At 32.8% G+C, this 14,272-nt stretch overlaps 1 protein-coding gene across 1 annotated transcript; it reads right to left on the reverse strand.

Moving 5' to 3' along the window:
• Positions 1 to 850: 850 nt before the first annotated feature.
• Positions 851 to 1,964, reverse strand: LOC147491617 (shaggy-related protein kinase eta-like). The gene is made up of 4 exons (XM_086567289.1): positions 1,828 to 1,964; positions 1,280 to 1,334; positions 1,148 to 1,207; positions 851 to 1,063 (listed from the first exon to the last, which is right to left on the reverse strand). The coding sequence occupies exons 1-4, from the start codon at positions 1,962 to 1,964 to the stop codon at positions 851 to 853; spliced, it is 465 nt and encodes a 154-aa protein (XP_086423415.1).
• Positions 1,965 to 14,272: the final 12,308 nt, after the last annotated feature.

The following is a 14,272-nucleotide window of genomic DNA, read 5'->3' on the forward strand; positions in this document are numbered from 1 at the left end:
AACTTTGTGAATTGGGAAACACATACATCAGACAGAAACCAATTCCAATTCAATAACGCCCACATAAAAAAATTCACATCAGCACAACATAGTTTTGTTTACATGAAAAGAATTGAAAATGATAAAAGTCATAAAGTAAGGTTTTGATGAACTTAAAACAAATAAAACTAATTTAGTTGGAAAATATACCTTATGATATGCAGGGCTTCAAGGAGAAATCATTTAGAATAAGGGCGAGAGATAGAGGCTACCAAAAGGAGAAGCTTGTTCGGTGTTTAAACCATAATCTTTCATTAGTATCAATCAAGTTTTTCCATTGTAGTCTATATGATTTTGGAAGTCATTGGTGTGGTAATAGATGCAACCTGCATAAGCTTTATTAATACTAAAACAAACTACTTGAGAAAACCATAACTATTTGTCTTCTTTCACACAATTTGTTTGAAAGAACATGCCATTGGAAAATTCAAGGATACAAAAGAAGCAGCATCCTCGAACCATTTAAAAGAACATGAACAATTTCTTAGTTTAATTTTGGAAGAAGAGATGAATAAAAGAGAGGGTTTGAAGAGATGATTTTTTTTTTGCAGAGTTGGAAGTGTTTTGTAGAATTGAAAAGAGAATATGGAAAGATGTTTTTATCTTAAGAAGAGATGAATAAGAGAGAGGGTTTGAAATCCCACATCTTTACTAACAACTTAAACATGACCATAATACTAACCAACTCAAAATAGTACTTCCTTTGCAAACCATGTAAACAGGTCAATAAGATTCAATTACCTAGCCAAGAACCTAAAGATTAGATGACTCAAGCGCCTCCAGCATCAACTTTGTCTGATCACGAACCAAGTCAAGGCGCTGTATGTATGCCTTCAGGGACGTACTCCATTACTAAATTGAGAAAAAGCTCATTTTTAGCTGTTGTGGAAAAGAAACAGTGTTTCAAAGAGACCACATTTGGGTGATCCATTGAACGCATCAGCTGCAGCTCACGGTTCTTATAACGCCTGTCCTGTAAAACCTTCTTTATAGCCACAGTCTCTCCAGCTTCCAAACATTTTGCCTAGCATAGGTAAAGAAACTAACTTTAGACCAAAATGAGGCATGTACAATGGAGCCATAGTGAACATAAGTAATACTTGCTTACCTGGAAGACAATACCAAAAGATCCAGTCCCCACAACATGCTCTGCCATGTAGCTGATAGTCTGTAGAAGAAGCATCAATTGTTAAATCTTAAACAGAGAGTATAAAAACATGTTAATCAAGTAATTGCCCACCTGCTTGGGTTCACCATTTTTTCCTCCAATAGTAGTAGTATAATATGGCTCGTAACTTGATCATTCCCATCAACAAAAAGCTTAATTTATTTCCTGCAATTGTAGCATAAATCAGGAATCATCCATAAACTTGAAAACAAAGCAAAGTAAAAAAAAGGTAAAGATCACTGCTTTATTATTATTTTCTTCACCCATTTGAGTTGAATCGATCTTCTTCACACTATGTTGTTGTTGATGATGATGATGGATTGGAATAGAAGAAGAATGAGAAGATGGGGCCACTGAAAAAAGAGACCATGTGATTCCAGCAAGCTTCTTATTTCTTTGTTATTCCGAGACTGCATTTCAGTCCTGCTTGTATGCAATAAACTGACCACTAAACAACTACAAAAACAATAAAACATAGATGCTCTGTAGTTGTTTCTTCAACTGAATGAAGATTTTTATAGTATGCTATGCACAATCTACGCTTTTGTTGAAAAATTACAAAAATGATAAACAGCTCAGAGATAGAAAATCATGCCTTTCTTCTTCTTTCTAAAAGTAACTCGCTTTTATCATGGCTAGGAAAACTCTCGTCAACAACTCCATGCTGAAGTTGAATGAAATTGGACTCTTTTCTGTCTCCATCGGTTTCTGCTTTCTGGCTACAAGCTGAATCTTCCCCATTCTTTTTCTTTGCCATACTCTCTATATTGGTCGCTTCTTTCAGTTGAGAGAAGAACATAACTAAAGGCTTGGAGTATCTTTTAAATCTAACTACTTGAAGAAGAGAAGAATAAAAGAGAGGGTTTGAAGAGATGAATTTTTTTTTTGGAGAGTTGGGAGTGTTTTGTAGAATTAAAAAAAAAACATGGAAATAAGTTTTTATCTATTTTGGATTACGAACAATTGAAATCGCCAAAAATTAACAATTGAAATCGCCAAAAAAGAATGACGATGGGAGCATTTTCCACTACTCAGTATTAATGGTCTTTGATGTGATATATAGTCTTGTCCTATTCAATCTCCAAAATTCAAATGTTATGTGATGGACGGGTTGGATGACTTGTATGCGAATTATGTCGAAAAGGTTGAAATTTCAATGAAATCCAAATGACAATTAAACTGGATAATGAAAATAATGAAAGGTGAAAATTCCAAAGTTTCCAATGTGGGGGATTTCAATGGTGGAATTCCAAATTATACGGAAGCTCTAATTAAGTAAGTAACTAGATTTTAGACCCAGGCATACGCCCGGGATCTATTAAATATTTTGTGTGCTGAAAAGGTTTTTACAAAATGTCTCACACAAATTTTCGAATCAGAATATATTTTTATTGAAAATAAACCGAAATACGTTAATGAGCAACGATTATGGTATATAAATACTCGAAAACTAAGGGATCAAATTGAGATACCCTCTTCACTTTGTGGTTTATGATATTAATCCATAATTTTCAAATATAATTATCTTAAACTCAATATAGCTTGTATAATAGTTTTCTTAGATTTATAGTGATTTAACGGCAAATTTTCGAATCAGAATATATTTTTATTGAAAATAAACCTAAATACATTAATGAGTAGCGATTATGGTGCATAAGTACTTGGAAACTAAGGGATCAAATTAAGATAGCCTCTTCACTTTGTGGTTTAGGATATTAATCCGTAATTTTCAAATAGAATTATCTTAAACTCAATCTAACTTGTATAATAGTTTTCTTAGATTTATGGTGATTTAGCAGCAAATTTTCGAATCACAATATATTTTTATTAAAAATAAACTGAAATACGTTAATGAGCAGCGATTATGGTGCATAAGTATTTGGAAACTAAGGGATCAAATTGAGATAGCATCTTCACTTTGTGGATTTAGGATATTAATCCGTAATTTTCAAATGGAATTATCTTAAACTCGATCTAGCTTGTATAATAGTTTTATTAGATTTACGGTGATTTAGCAGTAAATCATCACCACTCAACTTACATACTAATGTGTACAAATCACTAAAATAGATTGATTGTTTCCATATCCTCAAAGATTACACTACTCCCACTTGAAAAGATTTGTCACATGAACGTGTCCTACGAACGGGTGCCATTATATTAAATTATTCTAAAAAATATTAGCAACTATGCATAGCTATGAGATATGAAAATTATATTAATTACTCATTTAAATTTCTTGCACCACTATGCATAGCTCTATAAAAAGGAAGCATCAAACCTTGATAAAACTCATCGACTTCGTTTTATTGTTAGGTTTAACAATAAAAGTTTGATTGAAGTTTTGTGAGAATGCCCAATGTGACGAAGATAATATTGAAGCTACTTGAATAACAAGGCATTCTCAATCACAATAAAAAAATTATGATAAACACTACTTAAAATGCAAAACTATATTTGTCGAGACATTTATTCCCCATACATATAATACAAATATGTTTTAGGGTTATTAGTTCAATGCATTTGCATCAAGTTTCTGATTTTTCATTAATTATTTTTTGAGGTTAGTTTAATGTAGTACGTTGCATCTAGTTTCCAAATTCTCATTAATTATTCTTTGATGTTAGTTCAATGCAGTTGCATCAAGTTTCCGATTTCCCGTTAATTATTATTTGAGTTAGTTCAGTGCAATTGCATCTACTTTATAATTTCCCGTTAGTTATTCATTAAGGTTAATTCAGTATAGTTGCATCCAGTTTTCGATGTTTAGTTAATTAGTATTTGAGATTAGTTCATTGCATTTGCATCCAAGTTCTAATATTCCATTAATTATTCTTTGAGGTTAGTTCAATGCATCTACATCCAGTTTTTGATTTCCTGTTAATTTTTTTTCTAGGTTAGTTCGATAGTTTACAATTTATATACAATTTGCATACATGTAAGAGTCTGTTTTTATAAACTCACGTTCGTTTTAGGTTCCTAATTACTCATGTGAGAAGGCTAAAAAAGCGAACATTTATGCTTTGAGGTCAGTGCGATGTAGTTACATCCGACTCCTGATTTCCAGTTAACTATTTTTAGGTTATTTCAATGCATTTACATCTAATTTCTGATTTCCCTTTAATTAATATCTTATTTTAGTTTAATGCAGTTGCATCCAGTTTTTAGTTTTCCATTAATTATTATTTGAGATTAGTTCAATGCAGTTGCATCCAATTTTCGATTTTATGTTAATTATACTTTGAGGTTAGTTCAATGCATTTGCATCAAGTTTCCGATTTCCCGTTAATTATTTTTTGAGGTTAGTTCAATACAGTTACATAAAATTTATAATTTCCCGTTAATTATTCATTTAGATTAGTTCAGTGTAGTTTCATCCTTTTTTCAATGTTTCATTAATTAGTCTTTGAGATTAGTTCATTGCATTTGGATCCAGTTTCCGATTTCCCGTTAATAAAATTTTAAGGTTAGTTCAATGCATCTGGATTTAGTTTCTGATTATTTATGCTTTGAGGTTAGTTCGATGCAATTATATCCGGTTTCTGATTTCCCGTTAATTATTCTTTGAGATTATTTCAATATATTTGCATTTAGTTTCCGATTTCCCACCAATTATTCTATGAGGTTAGTTCAATGCAGTTGCATTCGGTTTTTGATTTTCTGTTAATTATTTTTTGAGTTTAGTTCAATGCATTTGCATCCAGTTTCCAGTTTTCCATTAATTATTACATGAAATTTGTTTGATGTATTTGCATACCATGATTTCCTGTTAAATATTTTTCAGGGATTTGCATCCAATTTTTAATTTCCCGTTAGTTATTATCTGACGTTAGTTTAATGCAATTGCACCCAGTTTTGATTTCTAGTTAATTACTTTTTGAGTTTAGTTTTTATTGCATTTGCATAAAGTTTCCGATTTTCCGTTAATTACTCTTTGAGCTCAGTTATGTATTTGAATCCAGTTTCTGATTTCCTTTTAATTATCCAATGTGGTGTGTAATACCAACTTCTACTGATTCATCTATAGTGTCCTTGTAAACATAACATAAAAAGTAAATTATGTTTGATTTACTATGTGGGATCATCGAAGATTATGCATGACTCACTATATGGAATATTCAAAGATTATCTATGAACGGGTGTTGTTATATTAATTATTCTAAAAAATATTTGCAAATATGCATAACTATTATATATTAATATTATATTGATCACTCAACCAAATTTCTTATAATGTTAAAACCTCATTCTCCATTAAAAAAAAATAACTCACATTTGATAAAATCCTTCAACTTCATTTTGTTGTTTAATAATAGAAGTTTGATTGAAGTTTTGTGAGATTGCCTAATAAGGTGAAGTTTATATATATTGAAGCTACTTGAATAGCAAGGAGTTCCCAATCATACGGAAATAGATAAGATAAACACCATTTTAAATGCAAAACTATACTTATCGAGATATTATCATAGTATAACATAACTATATTTTGAGGTTAGTTCAATACATTTGCATATAGTTTCTGATTTTTCGTTATTTATATTTTGAGGTTAGTTCAATGGAGTTGCATCCAATTTTTAATTCCGGTTATTTATTTTTTGAGATCAGTTCAATACAGTTGCATCCAGTTTCTGATTTCTCGTTAATTATTCTTTTCGATTAGTTCAATACATTTGCATCCAATTTCCAATTTCATGTTAATTGTTCTTTGAGGTCAGTTCAATGCATTTGCATCCAGTTTCTGATTTTCCATTAATTATTCCATAAGATTAGTTTAATGCATTTGCATCTAGTTTATGATTTCTCGTTTATTATTTGATAAAATTGCATTTGCATCTAGTTTCCGATTTCCCATTAATTATTGTTTGAGGTTAGTTCAATGAATTTGCATCCAATTTTTGATTTCTCGTTAATTATTTCTTGAGGTTAGTTCAATGCATTTGTATCCAGTTTATTTTTTGAGATTAGTTTAGTGCAGTTGCATCCGGTTTTCGATTTCCTGTTAATTATTTTTTAAGATTAGTTTCACGCATTTGCATTATGTTTCTAATTTATAATTAATTTTTCTTCGAGGTTAGTTCAATGTAGTTGCATCTAGTTTTCGATTTCCCGTTAATTTAATCTTTGAGGGTTAGCTCAATGCATTTGCATCCAGTTTCCGATTTTCTGACAATTATTTTTTTTTATGTTAGTTTGATGTATTTGTATCAAAGTTTTGATTTTCTGTTAATTATTCTTTGAGGTTAGTTTAATGCAGTTATATCAATATTCTAATTTTCTATTAATTACTTTTTAAGATTAGTTTAATACCTGCATTTGCATCTAGTTTCCAATTTCTTGTTAAATATTATTTGAGATTAGTTCGATGCATTTGCATCCAGTTTTCGGTTCCCCATTAATTGTTTTTTGACGTTAGTTCCATTCAGTATTATATATTTTTTAAAATATTTGTCATTATTGCTTTGCCGTTATTTATTTTTTTCATTTTCTATTATATATTTTGTGATGTTATTTTTTGTATAATTGTTTTTAACTATGTTTTGAGGCCGTGTTAAGGATATATTCGAAATAAGTTGGTGCTTTATTAAAATTGTATGATTTGTAATAGGGATTTAGTTTCTACAAATCACATATTTTTAGCAATTTTTTTTATTTGATCAAATATATAAGAATGAGAACACTAAAAATGTTTGATTCGTAATAGGAAATTACTTTTACAAATCACCTATTTTTTAGCAATTTTGTTTATCTGATAAAATATATTAGAATTGGAAATACACTCAAACTCTCTAAAAATATGAATTAGAAATACACTCAAACTCTTCAAAGAGATTCTATGTACGTGGGATTGTAGGCTATTAGAAAAAATTATCTTTCATATTAGAGTGTCACTAGATAGTAGAAATAGATTATCAACACTTGAAATGGTCTGGGCCAGAGGATAGGGCATCCACTAGTTTTATTATTCAGCTTGTACCAAGTCATCAGTTGCGCCTTTGCACATCATTTGTTGTACCTCTTGTATGTTACGTTGTAGTGTTGTACCATCACTAACTCATCTGTAACTCCTGTCTAATTTAAGAAGATCTTAACTTCGATTCAATATTGTACTACTCTATGCCCAAGCCTCCTCGGCTCCTCCTCAGCCCACGGTGTAGCAATGTGACGTAGAACCCACCTTTTGTGACCAAAAGTTTTAACTGCCGGTGACATTGCAAATTAAATTGTGTGCCAAATAGGCCAGGGGTGGAGAGACCAAGATGATGCACTCTACGGGTAGTCCATGTAAAATGGATACTTTACTCATGGATCTACCTAGAAGTTATAGATTTAGGATAATTTGTTGAAGACTTGCAGGATCGGTCTCAATGTACAGGTTTTCGTATAGAATGCTGGTACAATTAAAAGTTTAGGGCCACGATCTTTATATTTTATACCTACCTAAACTGCCACAGCTCACACGCACTATTTGTTGTATGATGTCTAGCTGACTAGGTGAATGTGCAATTGTGCACTAGAACCAGGGAAACACAAACACCCTTTTTCAAACACCGCTATCTGTGCAGAACACTGCTGCTAGCCTATTTATCAAATAGTTAACCACAATTTCAGAGTCTTTTAATTCCATTGTGAAGAGCAAGAATATTACATAGAGAAAACCACTTAATGGCTGAGAGCTCCTCTAGCTGAACTGCCTTCTTCGTGTCTGTAGCAAGTTTCAATCCTTGCTCTACAGAAACTTCGAATCATAGATTTATGAAATATTGAAATGTTTTTACTCACATCGTCTGACAGCTTACGTATCGAGGCCGATACTTTTTCCAAGAGCTAGTCCCCAAATTGCCTTTGCATCACCTTCTGCACCATTTCCTTCGTGATTGGCGCTTTTACCTCTTCTTCTAGCACTGTCTTTGGTGTCGATTTAGCTACGGATTGCACCTCTTCAAGGTGTTTTTTTCTCAACTCCTCAACATGACTCTTCCTCACCACTAGAGTGCCTGAACTAGACGCCTCTCCATCTTTCTCGTACATAGCATCTATTGCACGCTTCTCATTCTCTTCTCTCACAGCTTTATTTTTAGTCATTAAAATTTTATTTTGCTTTTCCAACTCTTCCATCCTTCTCAATAAAACTTTTAAAGATACCTCTTCCTAATGTATCTCATCTACTTCTTCTACCAATCTACTAACTAATCTCCTTGTTCTTCGCTCCTCATTCTTGGATGCTGTTTGAGAAGTACTTCCTTCATTAACCATCATTGATTTACTTATTGTAGTGCGCTTTGGAGGCATCTTGACAAGAAAATTAATACCTTCTTCCACACTTCACTAATCTCACATAAACTTCTTCAACACAACCAAATAAGAAAATGAATATCTCCTTCTACAACTTCACTGACCTCATAGAGTCTTTTTGAACACAACCAATTATGATGTACCGTACCTTTAAAACTTCTACTAATGGATTCGATCAAAGAAATAAGAAAAGAAATATTTTTTATTGTCTTTGAAGTCACAGACGGTGCCAATATAGTGCTCCTGAAGAATACTATAAGATCACTGTATTGAACTAATATGTGAATGATAATTTAAGATAGAAAAGATATAAAACTAAGCTTGGTATTGGTTATCAATGGCGGATTACAATTTCTCTCACTCTCTCTCTTGCTCTAGTTTTATAGTTTTTTGTGGAATGAATTGAATGAATCTTTCTTTCTCCCTCCAGTCTTTATATAGTGTTCCAGCTGTAGTCTTGCCCAATCACTTCTTGCCACATGTCTATTCTCTTCTTTCTCCTCTAATTCTCGCTTTGAACCTGAAACATACAAACTATTGCGTGAAATATCGATATTCATGTTGATATTGAATATCGGGTTGATGATATTTGTCCACGACAGGTATATGATAATTAGGTACACAAAACTGATTCCACGGTACAAAATTAAAGGTGTGCTTAATTTATATTTTTGAAAAAATATTTAATTGGATGGAAGAAGATGGGCTTCTTTTTGTGCATCACATTTGTGTTTGCCAAGAATTTCTCTCTCTGTGCTTAATGGGTTATACTTTAACCCTAAATACCCTTATTGGGCTCACCCAACCCAGAAACCCACAAAATTATAATTGGTCTAACATTTGAGTTGGATGCTCCAAAATTATAATTTTGATTTGCGTACTAGCTAGATACAAGCTTTACTCCATTACCAGACACACCAGTTCAGCTTATAAAAGACATGATCAATGCTCATAATGAATAATGAATAATTATAGTTAGTGATGAATGTGACCTTTATTCCTGCCCAAAAAAATGACCACTAAAACGCGTTCAATCTAAAACCGACCTTGTTTTTAAAGACATATATAGAATCCTCCATGATTCATTCATGGTGCAAAGATTCATGGTTTGAACTTCTGCCGATCCAATGCATTCATAATTCAAACTTGATGCTTCCCAAGGATATACTACCGAAAAAGAAGATGCAAACATTCATCAGTTCCCTCCTAAGTGTTGCTATCTTTCAAGTCTAAAAGTAGAGGCGGAGCTAGACCTAGTGTTGGTACAGTGGCTATCCAATTACTTTTTTCTTAAGACTCTATCTTGTTTTTTGTGGCCTGGGTACTAAAATAAGACTCAGTGTTATTTGCACGTCGTCAATCTATTAAACGTGCTAGATCCAAAAAATTAAAACCCAACCAATCCTAATAAGTAATAAGTAACAAATAGTTATATTGAAGCAAAACATGGAAACCCATTAATAAACCACAACCCTTAGATTTAGCCATTTTCAAAAAAAACTTCTAAACATGGGAAACCAAAATAACAAGGGAAGCTAGGAGTGAACAACAACGAAGTAAAACAGCCAAAACAAAGAAACATAGAATGAAGTTCTTACAAGCACATGTATAGTCTTCAACATATGTCTTTTTTCTCCATCTCCTCAACTACTCTTCACGGTTTAGTTTCTTTTTCTTCTTCAATCTCTCAGCCCTGCCAGAACCATTAGATAGCATTATCACTAACATCACGACATGCATTCCAACACCAAATGCTAGCTTCACATTCGTAATCTCAAGGCAATTAACACCCACAACTTTTACTATTACTTTTGATACGACATTTGAGGAACTAGCAGGATTCTCTCTCTGCTAAACAAGTTTCAAACTCTTCTTAAACATATCAATGACAATTTCTGCATTTGATGCCACGTTGTCTTCAGTAAAAACCCTCTCATAACAAAACTTCATCAATCTTGCAAACACGCGGCATGACATTTGGATATATATCGGGAGATAGATGAGAAACAAGCTAGAGAAAGTACAAGCTAGCTAGGTTGTAATGAATTGTAAGAAACGAGAATCAACTGAAGTTGTAGACTAGTAGTACTATATAGGCATAGATGGATATAGGGTGGTGCATGTGGGGGGAGTTGCACCCCCTGAGATTAGAAAAGCTCCACTACTATATAACTAATTGCCTACAAAAATCTTCGAACTATAAGGACTCGCACTCCCCAATTTTTTTTAGCAAACTTCCACTATGGCACCCCTGAAATTTTCACAACTTAGTGAGAATATAATCAACAAAAAAAATAATATGAAAAAAAAAACTAATAAAAAATATTCCAATAAACCAATATTTTTTTTTACTTCTCTTTTTGCCCTTACAAAATTATCATTTATCATTTACTTTGAGTCCAAAACTATTAAACAGGGACAAATATGTATTTGAAAGTTTGATAGGTTAATGAGACTAAAACAAATAGCTAAAGGTCCCCGGTCAGTTTGTATAATTCTAATCACCCATAACAAACCCGTAAGCTCTCTCTCATTTTTTTTTTCACTCTCAATTCTTAAACAAGCGTCAGACCTCAACCCAAACAAAAAACAAAAAACAAAAAACAAAAAACAAATTCATAAAGGACTTGAGACGCAGCTTGTTCCACACTTGTATCCTAATTATTTGTAAAACTCGTTATCATTATCAATAAAATTTTCACTTAAAAAAAAAGAAAAAAGAAAACAAAACAAGGTAATTTTTTACTTTCAATGTTAATCTTTTATAGTTTTATCCACATAATAGTAGAGTTATATAGACTTATAGTATTATAGGAAGTTAACAATTTGTTAAATTGTTGTAGACTTGTGAACTAGATTATATAGATATATAGACATAACGATTGTCATAATTATTTGTAAAATTCGTTATCATTATCAATAAAATTTTCACTTAAAAAAACAAAATTATAACAAAACAAAACAAAGTAATTTTTTACTTTCAATGTTAATCTTTTATATTTTTCTCCACATAATAGTAGGGTTATATAGACTTATAGTATTATAGGAAGTTAACAATCTATTGAATTGTTGTAGACTTGTGGACTAGATTATGTAGATATTTATAGACATAGTAGTATCAATTAATGGCTTAAGTGCTTAAGTAGTTAACTTTGTTAGTCAGTATTAAATTTTTAGTAGTCAACGCACTTTAGTTTTGTGAATTGAAATAAATGCATAATTTTATTGATATTTATTGTTTAAACTTTCTGACAAAAAAAAATAAAAAAATAAAAAATTGCATACTTTTATTTTTTTTAGGGGGTGGGATGGAGTGTGCACATAATCTCGCACCTGATTTAGAATCTTAACTCCGTCCCTGTATATAGGCTTTTGAGATTTTGAGTCGGCCTCAATACCTTGTAATGATGATTCTCACTTACTTTTTGATCACAAAACGAAAATGCAAATAGATTAATAGGATGGGGACACGTGGACGTCAATTAATCAATATCACTTTTTACCGGTGTCATGGATTCATGGTATCCCAAATGCTCATTTTAACTTTAGAACAAATTTGTGGACAACTGTCTGCGACCAATAAAAATCCACAAATTCGTTCTCTTTTAACTTGTGACATTCCTTATTGTAGATTTGTTGGACTGTTTACCATACCCGACCCAATACCCATACACAAAACCATGTATATACGGTCTTGTCCAAAATTCAAAAATTTAAGTGATAATCAAATTGATTGCCCCTCAAATCGAGTAATCCACCACCACACATATATAATACCAAAAAGTAACGTTTATATTTGTTAAAAAACCAAATGCCGAAAAGTAAAAACTTAATTAAGATCGATAGTGAAAATGCTGGGTTAGACTGATAGATAGGTGTTCAAGCGAATATATCGGCATTGCATCAATATTAAATTTCATAACTTTTTTTTATATATATAAAAATAGTTATTAATCTTATTATAACAATTTCAAACTACAATACAACAAAAGACAAGCCCTAACAATCATAGTACGATGAAAATGACATTGTTTAAAAACTCGACCATTCAACTGGGACCGAAATCTTAAATTTCGAACCAATATTCTTCCATCCCTTAACAATTTTACTAGTACAACTTCCTGTCAAAGAGGTGATGTGTCTTGGAAATCGAATTCTCCATCTTCAGCAATACTCGTATTTTGCTTCTTATACTTTATTATGCCCACATAGAGTATCACAAGAAAATTTAATGCCAGTAGTACGTATGGAATTGGAGTTAAGGAATCAGGGAGGAGTATAGTCAAGTACATAAAGAAGGCTACCACCAGATTAAAAAGTGAGAATAAACAAAGACCTTCGCTAATACTTTTGTGCAAGTCACGGAGCTAGATACCGATAATGGAAGAGGAGAAAACAACAGCATTCAAGATAACAATAGTAGTGAAGAGTTTTGGGTGTGAAGAAAAAAGTGTTGCTGGAACAAGTACTCCCCCAACTCTTACAAATTCGACACTGAGAAGCCCAACTGGTCTTTTGGTGATGATTGACCTGAAGAAGATGATGGTGATGATAGCGGCGTAGAATTGTCAATTGATTGACTCATTGATGTAGTAATTGAATCTGTGTGCTGTGCGATACGATTGGGTAAAGGAAGACAGTTGTCCAATTCCTCCAGAATTGAAACGGAAGCATGGCAAGAGGAATGCAAAGACGATGAAGATGGGCATGAACTTGTAGATGGATGGCTTGTTGTAACCGATTGCATTGCCAATTGTCTGACTGGAGGTTCAACCTGTATAGGTGAAGAAGGGGGTTCATTAGAATGAGTGCTTGCAGATATTGTAGGTGATTTGGTGGACTGTGAAATATGAAGACCAATGGAGCTAGTGATCCACCAGCCAACTCTCACATTGAAGAAAAAGTAAGCCTGATCCTATTTATAGCTAGCTGTATAACCGAATATTTATATACATTTTAAATAAAAGAAACTGAAGGTTGGGGCAATTAGGGCTGGTCATCGAGTCGAGCTATTCGTGAGTAACTCGAGCTCGGCTCGTTGAAGGCTCGACTCAAACTCATTCGCACAAAAGTATGAGTCGAGCTTGAGCTTAATTTAAAGCTCATTCTAGATAGCGAGTAGTTCGAAGTTCGAAAGTAGCTCATGAAGTTACTCGTGAGCTACTCGAGTCGAAGCTCGAGCTTGAGTAGCTCATGAGCTACTCGCTTTATAAACCCATACGTAGTATATAATTTATAATTTATACGACATTTTATACTTTATACCCAACTATAATTTACAATTTATACTAGGTTTAATGTTTTATATACATTTTTTTCGAAGTTTGAGCTCGAAGTTCGAAGTTCAAACGAAAGCATAATCAACTCGAAGTTCGAACCTCGAGCTCGAGCTCGTGTAAAACGAAGTCGAGCCGAAGTCGAGCTCGAGCTATTAGTATAACTAGGCGAAGTCGAGCTTGAGCTTCAATATTAAGCTCGAACGCGAAGTTCGAAGTCGAAGTTCGAAGTCGAAGCCAGCGAGTCGAGCTCGAGTATAGCAAAACTCGACTCGGGTAGCTCGATGACCAGCCCTAGGGGCAATTTATAGCTAGCCTTATAAAAAGAGCATGTCTTCCATGCGCGAGATGTATGGTGCGCAAGCCCCAAGAGACCATAGATGTAGTACTTTGTGATGCAATACACCCTCACCCCTTGTGGATGTGTGGTCCAGATTCAATACACGCACCATAGATTTACCCTTATAAAAAATGTGCATTTTTTATACATCTTTAT

This window comes from Coptis chinensis, chromosome 6 (assembly GCF_015680905.1).
Source record: "Coptis chinensis isolate HL-2020 chromosome 6, ASM1568090v1, whole genome shotgun sequence".
Lineage (NCBI taxonomy): Eukaryota > Viridiplantae > Streptophyta > Magnoliopsida > Ranunculales > Ranunculaceae > Coptis > Coptis chinensis.